We start from the raw sequence: 23,059 nt of genomic DNA on the forward strand, positions 1-23,059 counted from the left end.
ACCCATACGGATGCCCGGATCGGCAATTTGTATGGGTATGAAGACGGATTTTTTTTAGTTCTCAACTTCCCAGCATTGTTCTCATAGAAAAAGTTGTTCATTTTGACTGGCTCATTTGATGGTTTCAAGGATAACGGTGTTTCCACTAACATCTTGTATTTTGTAATAGCGGCAGCTATTACAAAATACAAGATAGAAAATAACTCAGAATATATATGATTTCTATTAACTATATATACCTATGTATATTATCAAAGTAATATTGCAATATTTACAACTACGTAGTTAAAAAAAAAATGCTTCCATTATAACTTGATTTGATAATGTTTTGTCTTAAACATTTGAAAAAAATGCTTTAGACATTTCACATGTTACATATATGTCTTATTATTTTATTACTTCCATATTCTTCAATAAACGCATAATATTTTGGCGAATATGGCACAGTTTGTAGAGTGTATGTGTCGATTAAATTTAACAATTAATGACTTAAGCGACTATTGTAAGTTGTAACAGTAAAGTAAGGCTACGTAGCGAGGAGGGTCGGAAGTCGCGATGCACTTATCGTGAGGACGCTCCGGTCGTGTCTTCGGAAGTGAACGTAACGAGTCATGGATATCGACTATAACGTGGTAATGAAACAATTAATGCCTAGGTAATTATTGACAGGCTTAATTATGTCTGATCTCATAATGCCTAGGTTATACAGCGAGTAACCGTTGATTAGTAGCCGTAATAGATTTTAAAGACGTGAAACGTAGATATCAACATAATTGCGTAGGCATACTGTCATTTAAATGTACTACATTATATTATTTGACCAAAAAGGAAAATAAAGGTGACAACTACGGCGTAGGCCGGCTACGAAATTCGTAGCGCTTAATCTTAATTAGTAGAAAAGCGAAAGTTACTATAGAACCTACTGATCACTCGATGTTATCTTAGATATAATTAAAAATTAATTTCAAGTTTTGTTAGTCTCGCTAAAACTCGAGAACGGCTAAACCGATTAGGTTAATTTTGGTCTCGAAATATTCGTGGACGTCCAGGGGACAGGGCTGTAGCTAGAGTCAAATTTGAGGTAGGGCAGCGTCGGTTACAGGTAGGGCGGAAGCAAAAAAAATCGGTCAAGTGCGAGTCGGATTCGTGCACGAAGGGTTTCGTACCGTTATAGATAAAAAATAGGCCAAAATTGTGTTTTTTGTAATTGAGCCCCCTTTAAATATAAATGTTATTTTAATTGTATTATTAATCAATTATGTGATTTCGCAAAAATGTCCAGTGCCTACTGTTGCCATTAATATCACTATGCAGCAAAAAAGGCCAAAAAACACGAATCCTTAAATATTGATTTTATTTTGTTTTTAGTATTTGTTGTTTTGATTTATCTCTAGGTCAATGATGTATTCAATTCATTCAATAGTTATTCTTAGATACTTAAAAAAATTCTGTGACAAAGCATGAGCACTATATCTAAGAACTACATATTATTAAATCCTCAATTACGAAGAACAAGCGAACAATATGGTTAAACTTCTGGATGTAGTGATCCACGAGTAGCGATTGTATTTTGCGCTTTCACCTGTTTTGAGCAGTGAGGTTTTTCGTCGTCAATTTGCTCTTCATCCTTCCGTTTTTTTTTCCAAAGAAAGCTCGTATATCCATCGCGAAATCAAAGAATATTCAATTTAATATTATGTCAATACAAAAAAGAACTGTATTTATTTTTGAAGAAAACAATCTTTACTTTACTTCACTTGAACCAAACAACCAACAATCATAAACAACCTTTCGGTAATGTAAAATGTTTATTAACTGGGATTCCCCGTACGAAAGATTGCCGATATTGCTGCAATCTATGGTATTCACAGATACTATTATAATTAAATGGACGCATCGCTTCATGTCATAGACATAATATATACTGTCGTATGTAATCGTGATTCAAATGCCATCTATACACAGAACAAAGAATTATTATCGACGACTTCTGTGGCCCAATGGTTGGGCGTGTGGCAGCTTAATCCGGGGGTCGCGGGTTCGAATCCTGCCAACGGAACAAAAAGTTTTTAAAGGTATAATAAAAATCTTAACTATATAATGTATAGTTTATATAAGAATAAAGTATATTTCTATTGTCTAATACCTGTAATGCAAGTCCTTTAGGTAAAAACGGGACCCTATTACTGAGACTTCGATGTCTGTCCGTCTGTTTCCAGGCTGTAACTCAAGAACGGTAATAGCTAGAGAAATGAAATTTTCACAGATTATGTATTTCTGTTGCCGCTATAACAACAAATACTAAAAACAAAATAAATTAAATATTTAAGGAGGGCTCCCATACAACAAACGTGATTTTTCTAACATTTTTTGCTTAACTATCAATGATGACAACAGGTAGGCACTTGAAATTTTTACAAAGGCCTTAATAATATATGTAATTTAATAAATACCTAATAATAAAAGTAAAAAAAAAAAATTAAGGGTTAGGTAGGTAGGTAGGTCCCATACTATTTTTGCTCTATAACGGTACGTGCGCGGTATAATCCTTCGTGCGCGGGTCCGACTCGCACTTGGCCGATTATTGGTATTTTTAAGGTAGGGCATTGTGATTTTAAGGTAGGGCATTGCCCCACTATGCCCCCCCCTAGCTACGGCCCTGCCAGGGGAGGTTTATATGAGGAGAAAAGTGATACGAAGTTCACCGAATCAACTAGTTAGCTATAAAATTAATGTAAATATTCATATTAATATCATGGTTTGTGGACGTAAATTAATAATTATCAATTATTTATCATCGGTATTAAAATTTATATTCTAAGAATTGTCTGCTGACCTGACCTACGCAATTCCGATTCAAGGAGAGATGTTTAATTTTTACACAAAAAAAATTAAGATACACCAGGGGCGAGAGAAATTGAAAATAGGTATTTGAAAATGTATTGCTGTCTCACCAATCTCAAGTCTCCCACCGCAGAGCGCGATAGGGACAACACGACAAAAGTTCTAATAAAAGAACAGAAAATCTTCGATTCGTTATCCGCTGATTCCTTCTCCAAAACTTAACCGATTTAAGTAATTTTTTCATTAAGAATTAAAGCAAGGCTTGAGCTGTGTTCCTATGTTTTATTTTTTTTGTATATTCTAGCCAGTTTTGTTTTCTGGGTGTTTGAACACAGAGGAAAATCTGGCCATTTTTTTGGGTTTTTGGACGTTCTTATCTTTTTTAATAATTAAATTATGAAAAAAAAAGAAAACATAGGGACATGCTAATAGTGGCCATAGATATTCAGGAAAAAAATCATAACTCTACCGGCATTATCCAGGGAGGAAACAGGGGACAGCGTTTGTATGGAAAAACGGCGGTGTGGAATCCTCTTAACAGATCGTGAAGAGATTGTTTGCATAATAAATGTATGTTTGTTTATCAAACTACTGGATCGATATTAGTGGGTTAGTACCCCACGGGGACGAACAGGGTACTTTTTAGCGCTAAAATATGTACTGTTCCCAGAGTATTAACATTTGAGCGGACACAGTCGTTATACACACGTCTAGTTATGAAATATAACGACAGTAATGCCTTTAATAATAATGATCGTGTAACAATAGATCGTAGTTAGCAGTAGGACGTCAGGAACAAGCGGATGTGGCTGGCGGATCTCCGGCTCGTCACGTCTTGATACTTTACACGCTAATGGCCCGACTAGTCTTGATCGTAATATCTTTCATTAGGTCAAAAACATCGAATATTATCTAATGTACTTATTTAGATATTCAAAGTATGTTATAACATTTTAAACTTTCGCGTTGCATTATAATTAAACTTTTTAATCGGGACTTAACGCGACTTATTTTAAGTAGTAATGCTACTACGAGTACAGTCCCCTCGTGACCACGGCCGTTGCAACACGGCCGAAACGTCGAGAAAAAGTATGTACTCGTAGTAGCATTACTACTTAAATAAGTCGCGTTAAGTCCCGATTAAAAAGTTTAATTTAAAGTATGTTCCTACAGAATTGCATAAAATCGTATTGTTTTGTTAGGACAATAAAGCACTCGTTGCCAAAGATGTCAGTAAAATAGGTCTAACGTGCATCGTGATGAACAAAAAATTTAAATTAAGTAGTTAATAAAAAAATATGAAATAAGGGGGCAAACGAGCAAACGGGTCATCTGATGGAAAGCAACTTCCGTCGCCCATGGACACTCGCAGCATCACAAGAGCTGCAGGTGCGTTGCCGGCCTTTTAAGAGGGAATAGGGGAGGGAAGGGAAGGGAATAGGGTAGGGGGTGTGTCTCCGGTAAACTCACTCACTCGGCGAAATACAGCGCAAGCGCCGGTTTTCTGTGAGAACGTGGTATTTCTCCGGTCGAGCCGGCCCATTCGTGCCGAAGCATGGCTCTCCCACGTGTGGATGTTCTTGGTCAATCGTCATATATGTGTTATAGAAAATAAAATAACGAAAAATATAAGAAATAAAATCTATATTATATTATGTAACATGATACATCTGGTTAGATACAATTGTTAACCTATTAGCTTTATCGTAATAAATCATAAAATAATAAATTGTAAAAAAAGCTCCGAATCTCAGTTTTAAATTAGTATATAATTACTCTATTTTATAGAGGCAGGGTTCCGCACAGTACTTGTAAGTAATTTCTAATTTACTTTGTGTTAAGTTTGGACACAAATTTTGTTCGGAAGTTTCACCAGAATAGGGACGCGCGGTGCACCGTACACGGCACCGTGTCACGGTGCGGCGCCGTACCGTATCACGGTGGCGGCGTCGTGCCGTGTCTGATGGGGATGCAGCATTAGTTGGCTAGAGGCTCCACATTTAAAATATCTATATTTTTCACTAAGAATAAGGGTCAATTCAGGCCGCAACGCGACGAGGCGAGTCGAGGTGCGGCGCGGCATTTTGTATGGATTTGACAGATTTCAATTGCGTGAGACGTCTTTCAAATCTGTCAAATCCATATAAATTTAGAAATGCATATCTACGCGTCGCGTATCAACCCTAATGTGCTCACACTGCCTCAATAGCAGTAGCTTCATACAGCAAAATACTAGTGAAGTATGCAAGTACATTACACCAGTAATAAAACATTATTTTTCACTCTTTTTAGATAATATAGTACGAAGTATCCGCAAAATTCTTAGTATTTTGTCTCTCTGTCTGTCTGTCCACAAATCTTTTAAAGCAAAACAAATCTACAATAACATTAAATTTAATAAACAAAATTTAATACGTAAATTAAGTATTCATTTGCTGAAGGTCTTTCATCTTTCTGCGGTTAGTGCTAAGGATTTTCAACAACAGGTCAAAAGGGTAACTACTTGACAACTTAATATCCTATCAAATCGAATAATTGAACATCATTTTTGTTCTTTATTCAAAATATATAAGTAATATATTAATAAATAATATAGTAAGTAGCATTACGTGTCACGTTTAAGGGCCAACCCACACGTACCACAACCACACGACATCGCAACGACAAAATGTCGTCGAGCTGTGGTTACGTGTGAATGGTGTCGCTGCAGCATTTTGTGGTTGCGTTGTGGTACCGACAAAATGACGTTGCGATGTGGTTGCGACGTGGTTGCGATGTGGTTGCGACGTGGTTGCGATGTGGTTGCGACGTGGTTGCGTCATGTGCAAGTCGAACTATTGTAGTTCGACTCCGGCTTTTATAGCGGAAACACGTCTTGCCCATGGATTTCGAAGAGGACACTTTATTGTTGCTATCCTTGCTATATAATACACGCCGTCGTGTAATAATATATGTATTATTATTACACGACGGCGATGTCAGCGTAATCGTCGAAATAGAGATCCCGTTTTTACCTCTTTGGTACGGAACCCTAAAAAAACATAATAATAATAATATTATTATATTAAAAAAAAAAGGAAAGAGCGCGGGCGGCGTGTCGTTGCATCGACGCAACGTTGTGGTTGCGATGTGGTTGCGACGTGGTTGCGACGTGGTTGCGACGTAGTTGCGACGTGGTTGCGATGTGGTCGGTATTTGACAAGTGGTCGACAGCGACTGCAAAATGGTGTACGTGTGAATGGTCCAGTTCATTTACAATACGAAATATACGCCCAACCTCGTCTTGTGGTTGTCGTGTGGTTGCGGTTGTCTGATGGTCGTGGTCGGATGAATGGTCGTGTCCAGAGGAGTCTCGAAATTTTATATTAAAATTCGTTTATCGCACAAAAACCGTTCATTTTTTCGGTGCGAGGTATCCTATAGGCTACATCCTTTCCCGGGACTCAAATTATACCAAATTTCAGCAAAATCAAAAAATATCCTCTTCCTCATTCGCATCCTCTAAATTTGCGCGTGACAATTCCTCTTCCTCCTCCACTTCCTCATAATCACTTCCTCAACAACCCTAATTTATAATAACTATAAATAATACTGGCTATCAAAATTGGTTGCGACTAGTGTAGTTTGGAATATAATTTATCGATATCGTGCCAAACATCACAATTCACACCACTAGCGGCGTTAACAATGCAATACCATACAAAAGGATTGTATGTTAATTTCAGAAGGAGGATACATCGCTAAAGGATACCGACCTTGTTCACAAGTATTATGCAACACAGGGTAAATAGCCGCTAGACGGCCCTGACTCCATAACTGTGAAATTGGACTATAAAGCGACCCAAAAAAATATTATAGCGATTTCCTAGAAATAATAGAACTCCATTTAAGTCATATTCACTACGCCTACAAAATGTTATGACATATTGTGTTACAAATTCCACCGTCCACATTAAATTCTCGACGTTATTACGTTTATAGTTATACTAAATTATGAAGCTTTATTTAAGCTCATCACGGAAGCTTCCAGTAGTAGTATAGAGCTTAAATATTTTCTGGGGAAAGCTTTAAGGGAACCAGAAAACAGTTATATACGATGCAAGACACAACAACAAAGCCACATTGACTTTGTAATCAAGATAACGCGTCTGTTGCAATTAATTTCTCAATGGTATGTCATTAGTATGAATATGTAGCAGTAATATATGAGTTTATAGGAACGTGGTAATTACACCAAATGGCAAATATAATAGGGATAATGTACGAAAGGGGAATTTCTCAGATAATAGTGCACTTAGATGACGCGTGTACTGTGTAGTGCGCGTGAGTTGCATCATATCCCCCTAGGTCTCTGTTATATGTTTCCAAGAAAGTAATAGGGACATCCTAATGATGCCACACTACAAGAAAATATTATACTGTAATTGGCAATGGTAATATTACTTTTATTCATTCATACAAAGTTCTCAAGCTTAACCAAAAATATCCTAGATTCCTAGCATCTACGGCTAGGGCTCGGCGTAGAAATCTTAGCTTACCGTCAAAATTAAAAGGCAGGGAAGAAAAGAAAGTAAATAATAATTTGGCAACTCCTATCACTTATTTGACGTGGGGTGGGTTGGTGAGAACCGGCTTAGACCAGGGTTTCTCAAAGTGGGGTACGCGAACCCCTAGGGGTTCGCCATTCGACGGCATTCGCGGCAAGATTTACAATTTTTGTAATGGTGGCAACAGGAGTCATTATTAAATATTATGTCCGTAAATGAAACTCTGCAAGCTGATTTCAAATGGATGTCTTCGATAGATTTTTGGGCAGCTAGACAGGCAGAGTATTTCGAACTCTCACGCAAAGCGGTGAATTCCCCTTCCTAAAGGGGAGGGGGAGGGCGGATTTCAATATAAGTAATTCGCTGTCATCTGGAAATTTAATAGTGGTTCGTGGAGCCGAAAGTTTGAGAAACCTTGGCTTAGACCATAGAGAAATATAAACATAAATGGCTTAGACTACCTTTACTACTACCAGTACGTAAATATGTTATAAATTATAAATACTAAATTGTCATTCAAATGTACACACATTTTATCACTTAGCACACATCCATATCGGCACTAGTCACTACCCAACAACATTTACATACCCAAATTCAAAACCCTTTCAATATTGAGATGCAATAAATCTATATTATTAATTTGGCAATAGGGGGCATTCCAAACTTAACCTGGATTCTCTGACCTTGTGGCCACTTAAAACGAGATTAACCATGTGACAGGACAGTGTGTCGTCACCCCGAATTCCGAGAGAGGCTTTTGTACCTATCGAATGCAACATTCATTTAGGTCTGTCCATTTTCGCCGAAGATGGACCAATACAATCAACAAACATGTCCGTCTATCGTCTTTGATCGACTGATCGACGTCGATTTTGCATGCGTGCATCAAATCATCAGTCATGGTTTTATCTGTCATGGGTTTTATCAACGTGGATCGAGTGGCTTAGCTGGTAAAGAAACCCAAACTTCTTTAGGTATTATTCCTTGTCGTTTTCTTCATTGAAGGTCGCGCCTGGGAAAGTGCGACTTTACTTCGGTTGTTAAATTCTTCCATTTTGTTCGGTTTACTGCTTCTCTGGGCGACTGTTACTGCAAGTCCAGTGAGGGCCGTAACTTGGCCAAACCATCGGGTAGGTCACAGGCGATCGACCCCTAGACATTAAACTAAGATTATCAAATTCTATTAACCATGATGACTGATGAGCCATTGTGGTAAGTTTTACCTAATGTGTGACTATTTTACGTTATCCAAATAAAATTATTACAGTAATAATAATAATAATAATACTCCCCACACCGGTTTCGGTGACGGTGGCCGGTTTCATTGAAACCAGGCCAGGTACGCAGGAGTAATTTTATAGTGCACAAGTGTGTGCGCAGTACACAAGAGCACTCTCTATTCCTTTTACTCTCATAACCCAGTGGAACGGAAGACCGACACGACTGGCGAGAGATCAGGCGCAGGACCGCCTTTTTACATGCCCATCCGACGCATGGATCATCTTACTTGTCAGACAATCAGGTGATCAGCCTGCATTGTCCTAACCAAACTTGGAAATAACATGTTTCCAACGCGGGATTCGAACCCACGACCTCCGGAGTCGAGAGCGACGCTCTAACCACTAGACCACGGAGGCGTCAATTTATTACAGTAAGTTATATTTAGAAGAGGTTACACAATTCTAGGTTCCTCCTAGGTTATTGTCAGCGGCTGTCCTCGCATAATTTAACACCATTTATTTTTTTATTGTAGCCTATAAGTTTCAGTTTATTAAATTTTATATCACGAAATATTTCTCTCAACTTTAATGTAAAGAAGATTTTTACATAAATTCTGTACGGTTTCTGTCAAACTCTTAATTAAATTATAGTATAAGTCAGTACGACTTCCCAAACACTGTCCCAGGGGCTTCGCATGTCAACACAACCAAATCGTTTGAGCGCCGCGCGCATGATGTCAATCATACATCCCGGGATTTCCGGGCAGTCTAAAGGAGTGAGCACACTGAGACGAGCCGTGCCGGGGCTCAGCGTGCCGGGGCTCATCGCAAAAATCGACCTCCATACAATTTGTATGGAAGCGGATGCGCGTATCGCACACTGTGTCCGCCTATATATCCGCTTGTATGGAGGCGGATTTTTACGATGAGCCCCGGCACGCTGAGCCCCGGCACGGCCCGTCTCAGTGTGCTCCCCAGTTTCAGAAGCTATGCTCAGAAAAGCAAGCGCAGCCTTCACACAAAAAAAATACTTTCATAAATATCTCTTTTAATTTTTATGCTTATGTTATGATTAGGTCATTATTTCCCAATAAAAATATAAATATTCAAATAGTGTTTATATGATAACCTATGTAGTTAGGCTGGTTCTAAAATTAGAAAGTATTTTTGGGGGTTGGGTTGAGGGGTGTCGCGTCGTAAAGAAATGGCGAAGTCCCAAGGGTGTCACAGTACAAATAAGTTTGGGAAGCCCTGGTATAAGTAATTATAATAAAATGTCTCTGATTGCGGGCGTACATTATGCATAATATTATTATGTTTAAATTTTATATAAATAAAAATAATTAGTATCATGCGAGTTAGTGGAGTACGTCTAGTAGAATATTATGATGCGTAACCTTCGCAGAACACCGGCCAATATTGAAATGGACAGTACTCAGTAGGCACAACGTGGTGTTGCAACAGGGAATAAAGTATGATCAGCGGGCTGCTTCTCAATTAGGTACTGTTCAAATCGGATCTGGAAACTTACAGATATGTTATTGGTCGGCGCTAAGCGCAGCGAGTGTTTATTGGCTGTCGCGCAGGGAAATTGTCGGATCCGCGTGAAATATTAAGTACATTTTGAATCAAGCTCCAGGTTTCCAATGTATACCTAACGTCGAAGATCCTTCACAGTTCACTGTAAGGGAAAACTCCATGATACGGTGACAGTCTGTTCATAGGGAACAACCCCAACAATTTCTTTATATATACGTATAATATTATCTAGAGATAATATTATGTCATATTATGCCCCATGTGAGAAGACAATAATAAAGTATTCGTTGATCAAGACGATGAACGATGAATAGCTTAACTTTAGTTTGCACTATGACGAATGCGCGACACGGAAAGCATCGTGAAACTCAGTTCACAAACGTGTTGAGAAAAGTACTTTTAAACAAGTAGATGACCCGACAACCATATTAGATATTATGATAGTTTAAGAGCTCACCTGACTCTACAAATCAAACATCGTCCTTCTCTCTTCACACTCACGCCCGTCTTTCATATGCCAGGTGAAAAAGGACAGCGCGGAATCATCGCCGAGTAAGTTTTACTTGAATAAAAGACGAACTGTAATGATTATGAAAAAAGTGTTTTGAGCAAATTTAGGTTTTATCAATACCTTTTTAGATATTAAAAAATATTTAAGAAAAGACAGCAAATTTCGAAGATCCAAGCAAAAATGTGTCTAAAACAAGGTTTTTTGTAAAAAAGAAACTATCGAGCATTTTTTGAGTAATCGTGTTTTCGTCTTGAGCATTTAATCTTTATGAACTGAAGTTACTTGTGTCAAAAAATCAGTTTTCTAGACCTTACAGATTTTGAGATCTAGGTTAAAGTATGTAGTCAAGTTAGGGTCATATGGGCTCTTAACGACCGCAACTCCGTTGCGCCAAAATTCGTTTACCTATCGCGCGGGAACCCTACATTTTTATTTAAGTATTTTTAAGTATCCTATGACCTTTCCCGGGACTCAAAGTATCTCCACGCCAAAAGCAAAACCGATTCCGTGGTTTGGCGTGAAGCGGTAACAGATAGATAAACACACTTTCGCGTTTATAATACATAATATTATATTAGTATAATGGAAGTATCGATTATGATGTTTGATACCGCGAAAACATGAGTAACGACATTTTACAATCGACATCCTCGTCGAGTCAATTTGAAGATACTCCTCGTACTCCACACGATTCCGTCTAATTGCCGCAGCACGCGTTCGGCGCGCAATTGTTTTGTTTTAGGATCATAAAAGGTGTAATGATTGAGCTGGCCTTCGCCTCTTTGCCAGCGGCCTAGGGTTGCCAGGTCCAAACCGGACTTAGAAGAACCTTCGTTTTGTCTTAATATGTACCTAATTACTATAATTTTAAGTTATTTATCCATTCTAATATACCTAAGTACATGTCTATTACTATCTATATGTCTATTACCCCTTCACGCTCAAACAGCTCAACCAATTTTAGTCTACCTAGTAGTACTTTGAGTTCCGGGAAAGAACAATATTATAGTTTTCTATAAAAATGTATGGTTACCGCACGAAAAACAATTTTCTGCTAGATCGCAGTTGCGGACAACACTGGAACTGCTTATTTTCAATATTACCTATAGGTACTTATTTCATTAAAAACAGTTCAATCTTTGCTGAACAGGGTTTGGACGTTTTGATTAAATGACGGACTTTACCTTCACTATCTATTAGCTATGCAGGAATTTACATCATCATAATTCGGATTATTCTCATTTCGAAACAAATCTTGCATAATGTATGACGGAAAGGATTTTCCTATTTAGGTATATCGACGATCAACGTATTATATTTGAATTCTTTAATAAATGAATCAACAACATTTCCTACGTTTACTATTATGTAAGTACTTATAGTTACTTAGTAAACCAGTCGAGTGCTTTAATTTTTAGCGGACCAAACGTTGCTAATTTACCAACGCGGCGCCTGTTACAGTTAATTGTGGATTTAGTTCATAGTGTTAAGTAATTCTATCATTGTATGTATAAATTAGAGAAGCTTGGATCCTCAAGAATATTATAATTTATAACTCTTTTATTTAAATTGGAGACAGGAGAGGGTGTTAGTGAAATTATTAATTTACCTTCTAAAAGGTAAATTCCTAAAAATGTATGATGATAACTAGAAAAAATACTATGCAAGCTCGTCTCTTATCGAACTTAAATGTAAACGCGTATACCACCTAGTTCAGCCTAGGCGCAAGTAGCCATTACCGCACAAAATATCGTGACTGAAGCTCATTGGAGTGGTCTTGAATTAGTGTGGCGCGTTATTAAGAGGATACTCCAGGGGCGAGAGAAATTGAAAATAGGTATTTGAAAATGTATTGCTGTCTCACCAATCTCAAGTCTCCCACCACAGAGCGCGATAGAGACAACACGACAAAAGTTCTAATAAAAGAACAGAAAATCTACGATTAGTTGTCCGCTGATTCCTTCTCAAAAACTGAACTGATTTAAGTACTGTTTTCATTAAGAATTAAAGCAAGGCTTGAGCTGTGTTCCTATGTTTTATTTTTTTTGTATATTTTAGCCAGTTTTGTTTTCTGGGTGTTTGAACACAGAGGAAAATCTTGCAATTTTTTTGGGTTTTTGGACGTTCTTATCTTTTTTAATAGTGGCCATAGATATTCAGGAAAAAAATCATAACTTTACCGGCACTATCCAGGGAGGAAACAACGTTTGTATGGAAAAACGGCGGTGTGGACTCCTCTTAATGAACACAGGGTAAGCTCATTATATGACATGAAAAACGTGCTCCATTACCAGCTTTATTAGCTCTTGAGGTCATATTACAGATGGTGTCTTCTATAACAATTCTTTAACAGAATTGATATAATAATAATTATGCTATAGAGCAGCTAATTATAAGTCTACCAGAATCTGATGGCAAATTTTGACGACAGATTTTCAAAAAACATCCTTGATCATTGGATACATTTTTATATTTGCATATTCACACACAGAATAAGTCGCTATAAGGGAAAAAAATTATCAAAATGTTTTATTCTGATTACCCCGGTATTGCTAGAGTCAATTTAATTTCTCAATTTTTGCCAGATTCTGGTAGACCTACATAACTAAGTAACGTATACTTATCCATACTTTTTGCACTATACACGTCAAAATGTGTCTGCCTGTTACCTCATCGCGCCCAAACCGTTAAACCGATTTTGCTGTTTGGTATGAAGGTATTTTGAGTCCTGGTTAAGGATATTGGATGCTTTTTATCCCGGCAAAAAAAAGTTCCCGCGCGATAAACGATTTTGCGGGTGTCAATACGCAACAACTTATTATTACAAATTTGCTTTTAATTTACGTGAAAAAAGATGAATATTATCGGTCACCAAGTGCGCTGTTCGCACTCATTTTGTAACAGCGCGGGTCGCGGTGTGAAGTCGCATGTTACGTGCCCACAACCTCGTTAATGCCAAACTCGATTATGAACTTCGCGATGTTTACATGGAAACGTTTTACTCATCGGTGGTCATTATAATAACTACATAATATGATACTTTAGTATACACGGTGTAACAAAACTAAGTGATAATTACATTATTATAGAAGAATTTTTGAACATGAGCAAGCTAAGGGCCATACTTCGCCAAGATGCCATGGCGACGTGGCTAGCGACGTTGCCATGGCTACGTCTGGCGTCCCTGCGTCGCCCGACTGGACTCAGTCTGGTGACGCAGGGACGCCAGACGTACTGAAAGCATTGGCGACTGCCAATGCTTTCAGTTCTGTCTCGATACAATCAGGAATGTTTTTTTTTTTATGAGATAAGGGGGCAAACGAGCAAACGGGTCACCTGATGGAAAGCAACTTCCGTCGCCCATGGACACTCGCAGCATCAGAAGAGCTGCAAGTGCGTTGCCGGCCTTTTAAGATGGAATAGGGTAATAGGGGAGGGTAGGGAAGGGAAGGGAAGGGAAAAGTTGAGGGTAGGGAAGGGAATAGGGTAGGGGTTAGGGGATTGGGCTTCCGGTAAACTCACTCACTCGGCGAAACACAGCGTAAGCGCTGTTTCACGCCGGTTTTCTGTGAGAACGTGGTATTTATCCGGTCGAGCCGGCCCATTCGTGCCGAAGCATAGAAGAAAATCAGCAAAAACATTTTATAAGTACATTTTATTAGAAAAAATATGAAAGTGCTAGTAATAATAATAAATAACATGGAGTTAGTAACTTAAACAGGTAATGTCAACTTAACATATTATCTTACAGTTTACAGCATACTTTTTTAGGGTTAGTCAATATAATATTGTACACTTCATCAACATTATTCTTTACACAACTCTTAACCTTTCCAACAACAGATATTTTATTTTTAATCAGAATGCAAGTCAAAAGTTTAAAACTTGTGGTAAGACGACATTTCATGGATAAAATCTAATGATTCAAAGTTAAAACGTAACATTTAAATTACATACTTTCAACTCATTTATCATTTTTATCGAAGCGATTAACAGGATTGACTTTGCACGTGATCTTGTACGACTCCACCATCTTGACGGATTCTCGCACCAAGATGGTGGACCGGATCGTAAACGCGTGCGCGAAGCATATCGACGCCTCGCACAGCGACGTCTGGAAGCTCAGGTACAGGCGATAATGAGTCTTATCCGTTCTAGCTTTGAGTTTCATTTCGACTCGGCCGGGCAGCTTGGTGCCTTTGTGGACGCCGCCCACGAACTCGAAGTCGTCGGTGGTGACCTCCCGATTGCTGTCGTCTCGGATGCACAGCTGCCAGTGCTGCGGCGCGCCCGCCGTGAACTTCACCTGCTTGGCGTCGGTGTCCTGCGTCACGAGGCTCACGTTGAAGTAGATGATGAGGTTCCCGCAGTTCTTGTTCACGAACAGGTCGTTCTTGTACAGGATCAGATTGGCGGGCTCCGTGAACTTGGGGTCGGGGAGGCGCACCTTGAACTCCTGGCACACGTTCTTCGCTATGTTGAGGATCTTGACGGAGTGGTTGTTGGTGTCGGCGATGTACAGGTACCGGCCGTCGGGGCTGACGCCGAGGCCGGAGGGTTCGCTGAACCGGGCGGGATCGGTGGTCTCGATCATGGTGGGGTTGAGCGTGCTGACCTTCTGCGTGCTGAGGTCGACCCGCTTGATCTTGTGGTTGTAGGAGTCGGCGATGAACAGCGTCTTGCCGACCTCGGAGTACGCCACGGCCAGGGGGTGCTGCAGCTTCGCATCCACGCCGATGTCGTCCACGTCGCCGAACGCGAACAGATTCTGAAACGCGGAAAGTATACTTCAGAATTTTTTAAGGCATTACCAACTGCCAACCGTGATCTTCTCATGCAATAGTTTTTTCATATTGACGATTGAGATGAATAGTTACCAGCGGATTGCGGTCGCCGCCGCACAGGGTCGACACTTGTCCGGTAGTGAGCTGCAGTTTCCTGATCGACGAGCTCTCGGAGTCTGCTATAAACAGCTCCGAGTGGGTACCTAAAATATTTAAAGAATGAAATAATTTTAAGACGATACAATTTACTACTAAAATTCTAAGCGTAAAAAGCAAAAAGTAAACTACCTCATTTTTTCTCGAAACTTAACTTGTTATGGAACTTAAAACACACACACAGAAAACACTAGCGACAGCCACTAAGCAAGAATCCATCAAGCCGTCTAAGTTTAACGGTGTTAAATAACTCAATAGGTTTTAATGGGGCTTTCACAATACGACTCTTATTCAACGTCATCGATTTGTAACAACCAATAATGTTTGCTGCCCCTACGTTGATCAATAAACATGCTGTAAATTTCCAAATCCGAGTCAAATGTTCTCCGTAACACGAAAATGATAGCTTTTTTACAAAATATAGCTGGAACAAGCTTTAACGACAGAAGGCAAATAAGGCTTGGTTCACACGGCAAAATCCTGCACGTTCTTTTGCAGTATACTTCTTAGGGAGATCGCAGACGGCACACTTTTTGTGTGATCGAGTTTGCGGCGCACATACAGTCGGCATGGCGCGGCCATGCAAACTGTATGTGCGCCGCAGACTCGATCACACAAAAAATGTGCCGTCTGCGATCTCCCTTAACGAATTGTTGCAGTACAATCGACTTGTGAATAGTCCTATATACATTATATGCGCCACTGTTTATATCGTTAAGACGTATACTGCAAAAAAAAACGTGCAGGAAACGTGCAGGATTATGCGGTGTGAACCAAACCTACGGGTCAATTCAGACCGCAACGTGACGCGTAGATGCATTGCTAGTACTGAATTGACTGAATTTCAATTGCGTGTGACCTCTTGCAAATCTGTCGAATCCATACAAATTTAGAATTGCATCTACGCGTCGCGTTGCGGTCTGAATTTACCCTACCCATCTGAAAAAGAAGAAATGCGGCACAATTTAATTAAAAAAATTACACTGACCGGTCCTCAGCGTGAGTCCGGAGGGCTGTGCGAAGGCGGCGGTGTGCGGGTACGCGCTGTTGCGGGCCGCCTCCGCGCCCGAGCCCGCCACGCACACGCACGTACCTGCGGACACAAATGTCACGTCACAGATTTATTGATTCATACTTAGATACGATGTGGCAATTACATCAACTCATGTTAATAACTTTAGTTAATTGGTGATTGAATGGCGTCTTAGGTCTTATCTCTCGTCTTAGCTCATAACTTGTCTTTTCAATATGTACCTTCGACGAAAGATTTGTATTTCCACCAAATTGTGTTGTCCAGAAACAGCGCCCAAATCTGATGCGAGCCGGCGCACGCGATCAGAAGAACACGTCGCTTTTCATCTTTTTTGTCTTTTTCTAAAACAATATAATAATTTTATTAACAAAACAATAGAATAGGTAACTACTCAAACTAAAGAAGATAGTAGTATAGTATGTAATTTGAAATTTTAAGATAAGAAAGAGAAGATATTATATAAGGCGAAACTTCTTGTATTACTATTTGTTATTATGCATTTTACATGTATCAACTATATTCTATAGCACATAATATTATTATAGATTGGGTCATTCGGGTGTGGCACCTGCGCTACCAACTCTATTCCATAGTATATAAGGTCTAGTTCACCTTTCCCGTCGTCATTGTCAGCGGGCGGAGGGGGCGGGGCGCCGGGCGGGTGCGGCACGGGCAGCACCGGCCGCACGGAGATGTCCATGTCGGACGTGTTGTACAGTGATATAAACTCTATTCAATAAAAAAAAAAAGGTCTGGTTCACCATTCCCGTCGTCCTTGTCAGCGGGCGGAGGGGGCGGGGCGCCGGGCGGGTGCGGCACGGGCAGCAACGGCCGCACGGACATGTCCATGTCGGACGTGCTGCACAGTGATATACACTCTATTCAATAAAAAAAAAACTGGTTCACCATTCCCGTCGTCCTTGTCAGCGGGCGGAGGGGGCGGGGCGCCAGGCGGGTGCGGCACGGGCAGCACCGGCCGCACGGACATGTCCATGTCGGACGTGTTGTACAGTGATATAAACTCTATTCAATAAAAAAAAGGTCTGGTTCACCATTCCCGTCGTCCTTGTCAGCGGGCAGAGGGGGCGGGGCGCCAGGCGGGTGCGGCACGGGCAGCACCGGCCGCACGGACATGTCCATGTCGGGCGTGGTGTACAGAGTGATGTCCCACGGCGAAGACAGGGCCTGCAGACCGAGACACTTGCCACCTGAACACACGACAAAATATAAAGTAAGCCAATGTCAATAATGTTTAGTTTAAAGCCTATCAAATACTAAAATGACTCTGATTGTAAAAAAACATGCGATACGCCGTGTATCACCTATTATTGACTCATAGTAATCACTAATCACAGTCAGGCGTATCCACTGTAGCAATATTTATACGTGGGAGAGCCATGCTTCAGCACGAATGGGCCGGCTCGACCGGATAAATACCACGTTCTCACAGAAAACCGGCGTGAAACAGCGCTTACGCTGTGTTTCGCCGAGTGAGTGAGTTTACCGGAGGCCCAATCCCCTAACCCCTACCCTATTCCCTTCCCTACCCTCAACTTTTCTTTTCCCTTCCCTTCACTTCCCTACCCTCCCCTATTCCCTCTTAAAAGGCCGGCAACGCACTTGCAGCTCTTCTGATGCTGCGAGTGTCCATGGGCGACGGAAGTTGCTATCCATCAGGTGACCCGATTGCTCGTTTGCCCCCTTATTTCATAAAAAAAAAAGAGGAAAAAGCAAATGAATTAACTCTACCTAGGTCTCCCACTTCAGCCTGCTGCCCCGTGCCGGCCAGCACCTCGACCGTCCCGTCGTCGAGGTGCACGGCGCGCACCGCGTGGTTCACCGTGTCGCACACCACCAGCACGTTGCTCGACAGCCAGCACACACCCTGCGGGGAGTTGAACTGGGCCTCTGACAGTTCTGGAATATACACAATGTTTGCAGGCATTTAGTTAAATCAACTGTTTAATTTGTTATCCCCTTTTTAACCGACTTCAAAAAAAAAGGAGGTTAGCAGTTCGATCCGTATGTATATAATATTTCCAGAACTGTCTAGTTTTCGTATATATGTTTTTATGTTTATAATCGAATATCTCCGGAACTACAAGTCTGATTTTTATTTTTTAAGTGACTATTTTTTGTTGTACTAGGTTAACTAGTATTGTTCAACTTAGGAACCACTGCAAGTTTCATCAAAATCGGTTCAGTAGTTTTTGAGATAGGGAATGATGATTTAGAGTTCAGAAATGGACTAAGCGTCGAATAAACATTAAATTGTTGATTAATGTTTATTCAACATAATATCGGAAAGTTGTAATAAAAATCATGATTACGCGATGCAATGTGCGCCCAACGCCATCTATCTACACTGTGACATATTATATATTAATTAATAAATAAACAACCACATTGTATGTCTTAGGCTTAACTTTTTATTACCATTATTTTCATGTCCAGTTTTAAAACTTGCCCAAGTATAACATTAAACAAAGGAAAGTAAAATTAGTTATCTATTTCGGTCTATTGGCACAATTCAAACTCAAAACTCAAACTCAAACTCAAAATTTTTTATTCAGAATAAATTTTTCGGTCTGTCTGTCTATCTGTCTGTCCATCTGTCCGTCCGTCTGTCTGTCCGCGGTTTTTCTCAGAGACTGTAAGGCCTACAAAGCTGTAATTCGGCATGAATGTACATCTTAATCAAGCCGACAAAATAGTATATAAAATCTTTAATTATTTTTTTTGTGGTGCCTCCGATACACATTAAGGGAAGTGGAACAAATCGTTAGAGTCTAGTGTCCCCCCCTTCTACCAGCTAAACGGTTGCTTCTGGAAATGTGAAAAAATTCACGGGGGTAAGAAATATGCTGAATTTAAAAGGAAAACTATCACGGCTAAGAAGACATTCATGAGCTGTTATTGAAGTCGATCAACTAAAAAAATTGTATTCGTAGAAGTACAAAAATTTTTTTCGTTAAAATTCCTTGGAACGTAACTGAGATGATGTTGTTAGTAATGTAAAACACGTTATAAATATACATTCAATAACTATACAACAATTAGTGGTACTACGGAACTCTATATTTTGCGTGGCCCTACAAGCAATTGGCCGGTTTTTTTTCGTGTCCATCCCAAAACATTTTCATTTTAAAAATCATTTTCCGATTTCGGGGTTCATTCGTGAAATATGAAGTTGTAAAGTGGAAAAATACGTTAGAGTCCAGTGCCCATCTACCGTGGATGTGTCTATTGGAAATGTGAAAAAATTCACGGGAGTAGGAAAGATGCTGAATTTAAAAGAGAAACACTCACGGCTAAGAAGACAAGAAGACTTAATAAGTTATTTAGTAATAGTCGAAGACATAAACAAACTCACACTACAAGGATATTTTGGTTTCAAATGAAAAATAATATATTCATCTCCACGTCTACACCATAAAAAAATTATAGCCGCATACAAAATTTTCACATGGATATGTTTTAACTATCACAATAATCGCAAAAGATAAAAAAGGGGTTTGGTTAGGTACCATTATAGCTAAATACACTGAACTAAGGAAAATAAAAATACAAAAAAATTGTTCCCCTGTACGAATAGCTAAATATTTTATATAAAAGTAAATAACATTTCCATTTATAAGAAAAATAAGAAACGGTCTCAAATTTCTTCATACATTTCAAGCCCTATCAAGAACGCGGCGAGTGTCGTAACCGCCACTGTACAAGGCGCGCTGATATTGAATGTTATTTTAATGTCCTTTACGTCGATATTCGTACTGACCTGCTAATTTTTGTAATAATTTTTGTGATAGCGTTCTTAACATGTACATATTATAATTTAGAATCTCATGTTATTTCAGTTTTTGCTGGTCATAGTGGTAACTGGTTAATTGGTCTAAAACTAACAAAACAGGACATACTTCCATCTTTGAAGCCTGGGTCTGGACCTCCAACAATCCGCAGCACCACTCCAGAACAGTCAGTAAGCAGAACCCGATGGTGGCCCGTATCAGATATAGCCATAAAAGGCTCCTCTGCTCTTCCTCGATAAAATGGATTCAATGCAAGCTAAAAAAAAATTTTTTTAATATTAAGTAAGTATAATTTACTTATAACCTTTCTAAGAAAGCAGTTTGTTAATAATATAAGAGGTTTGAATTAAAATGAACACTTTGTAACACTATAACAATTAATTCATACAAACCTTACTTGGAAAATATAAAAGATCAGTCTTTTTGGACTTAATGTGCTTGTTTATGGAAACTGGCAATGGAGAGTTGGAGACACGAGAAGAAAAATGACGTATTGCAGCACCGACATACCATTCTAGCTCTTGTCTGTGACTCTCACCAGTTAATACAAATATTGGTTTGTTCCCTGGACCTATGATTAAGAAAAAGGTTGCTTTATTGCAGTTTTTTTTTCTCGTGACAATAAGCTACTTGCCCAACTTTTTTTCTTCATGCTGATCGCTTCTTAATTATTCATTGTCACCAAAAAATACTAATATGTTAATATTTTAAACAGTAAAAAACCATAAAAATGATTGAAAAATAAGCGTTTTAAATGGCGCCTAAAACATTGTCTGCCATATTTGACATCATATTTTTTGTAGTTTATACTTTCTTTATTTAAAAATTTTTATGTGCAAAACATATGAGTCTAAAAGTGCCAAACAATAATTAGAAAAGAATTAAATAAGAAATGTGAAATCATTTGTAATGTTGAAAACTTTTGAAGAAAAGTTTTGGCCATATCATTTCCAAACTACAATAAATGAAGAAAATATATTATATAATCGGCTAACTCGCGCACTAAGGGTTCTGTACCATTATAGAGCAAAATTAGGCCAAAAATTGTGATTTGCATGGGAGCCCTGAAAACTGATGTTTTATTTGAATTATTCAAGAAAATATATTTTACAAATTTTTCTAGGCTTATTCTTATTATTTATGTACAAATAAACTTACATTTATCGAGCGCATAAAATAAAATATATTAAATTACTAGTGTGGTCATATCCAAATTGGAAGTACCGCAAAAGTGTTTTCGTCAGTACAAATATAAAAAAGATAAAATCATATTTCCAAATCGACTATATTTATCAATTGCAAGCTTTTCTTTGATGATAATTATGGTGAAATATGGTTTCCTAGGCCAAGTTCTAAATAGAAATATGCATTTGTTAAATGAAATTGAATATAGGTCAAGTAGCCTATTAACTTTTTTTAATAAGGCTTTTTTTATTGAAAATAACTAGCCCTATGGGATCTATCAATCTACAAGCAACAGATCATTAAAATATGGTTTAAGAAATATAATTCATATTAAAATGAGTTCTAATAATTAATAGAGATAAAATGAGAATTACCTAATATGACAAGAGTGGGCCAACATTTGATGCCAAGGTAGTCCCACATGACACTCTCAGCATCATTGACCACCGGGTGATGGATATGATACCGTTGAACAGCTGCCAGAACATTATCTGATGCCTTTTCGTTACTGAATTTTGCACAATGTACTCCAATCTAGAAATTATAAATAATTATTATGATGGACGCTTTTTAATAAGGTTGTGTACAGTTTTTAGAAGGTTTTGTTATGATTGTAGTTATTACCACAACAAGACCACTTTCAACTCCATAAAGTTTCTCTATGTGCGCCAAATCTGGGAGGACATGGTAACAGTTGATGCAGCAGTAAGTCCAGAAGTCTAATATTACAATCTTTTCATTGCAGTGCTGAGCCAGGGATATAGGTTCGCTCACGTTTATCCATTCTAAATCTACAATAGGAAATTTAGTGGTTATAGGTTTTGGTTAGATCGAATGCTTAATAAATAAGGATATATTTATAAATAAAGTTACTTTTTTTAAAGTCTTCTATAGTCGGTACTACCGACCAAACTTTTTTTATGTGATTTGTTATTAGAGATTCACGATCAGCATCACTGCCAGATCCCAAAGCTTCAGTTAAATCTATGCAAGCTTGAGCTACGTAGTCTAAAAAACTGGACTCCATGCTCATTCGATTTTTAACAATATTTATTTTACTTTTATAAAATAGAAATTAAAATATTTTCAGTTTTGTGACTCCTAACTCCTAAGTCCTGTCAAAACCAACTGACACCAATCTGACAAGTGACAATGACAAATGACAGTCTTTTTTTCTGTTTATTTTTATCACTGACCTTTTAAATCCTCGATGTCCACATGACCGAGATATTTAAATTATTCCTTTACTCTTCGGAGCGCAACACCATTGAAAAGCACTGGTGCTACGTATCTCCGATTTTACGAGCCCTTGAACTAAATATCATGAGCTCGCTTTTCTTTACATTATAATATGTAAGACCGTGCGACATGGCGTAACTTTCACACACACTTATCATTTTTCTGAGGGCGGTTATGTAACACCATATA

General features: G+C 38.8%; 1 protein-coding gene across 1 annotated transcript; it reads right to left on the minus strand.

Annotated features, from left to right (window-relative positions):
- Positions 1–14,345: 14,345 nt before the first annotated feature.
- Positions 14,346–22,723, minus strand: LOC121728224 (NHL repeat-containing protein 2). The gene is made up of 12 exons (XM_042116368.1): positions 22,505–22,723; positions 22,256–22,422; positions 22,006–22,165; positions 20,839–21,017; positions 20,555–20,702; positions 18,387–18,554; positions 17,778–17,845; positions 17,544–17,631; positions 16,859–16,978; positions 16,593–16,697; positions 15,542–15,651; positions 14,346–15,432 (listed from the first exon to the last, which is right to left on the minus strand). Exons 1-12 carry the CDS (start codon positions 22,662–22,664, stop codon positions 14,629–14,631), a joined length of 2,277 nt encoding a protein of 758 aa, XP_041972302.1. The 5' UTR covers positions 22,665–22,723; the 3' UTR covers positions 14,346–14,628.
- Between the last annotated feature and the right edge of the window lie 336 nt (positions 22,724–23,059).

This window comes from Aricia agestis, chromosome 1 (assembly GCF_905147365.1).
Source record: "Aricia agestis chromosome 1, ilAriAges1.1, whole genome shotgun sequence".
In the NCBI taxonomy this organism is placed as follows: domain Eukaryota; kingdom Metazoa; phylum Arthropoda; class Insecta; order Lepidoptera; family Lycaenidae; genus Aricia; species Aricia agestis.

Coding starts and splice junctions, on each gene's coding strand:
- LOC121728224 (XM_042116368.1), bottom strand. CDS start 22,664: ATGAGCATGGAGTCCAGTTTTTTAGACTACGTAGCTCAAGCTTGCATA. Junction 17,846..18,386: donor GGCTGAAGTGGGAGACCTAG/GTAGAGTTAATT, acceptor TCGTGTGTTCAG/GTGGCAAGTGTCTCGGTCTG. Junction 16,979..17,543: donor TGACAAGGACGACGGGAATG/GTGAACCAGTTT, acceptor ATATTGTTTTAG/AAAAAGACAAAAAAGATGAA.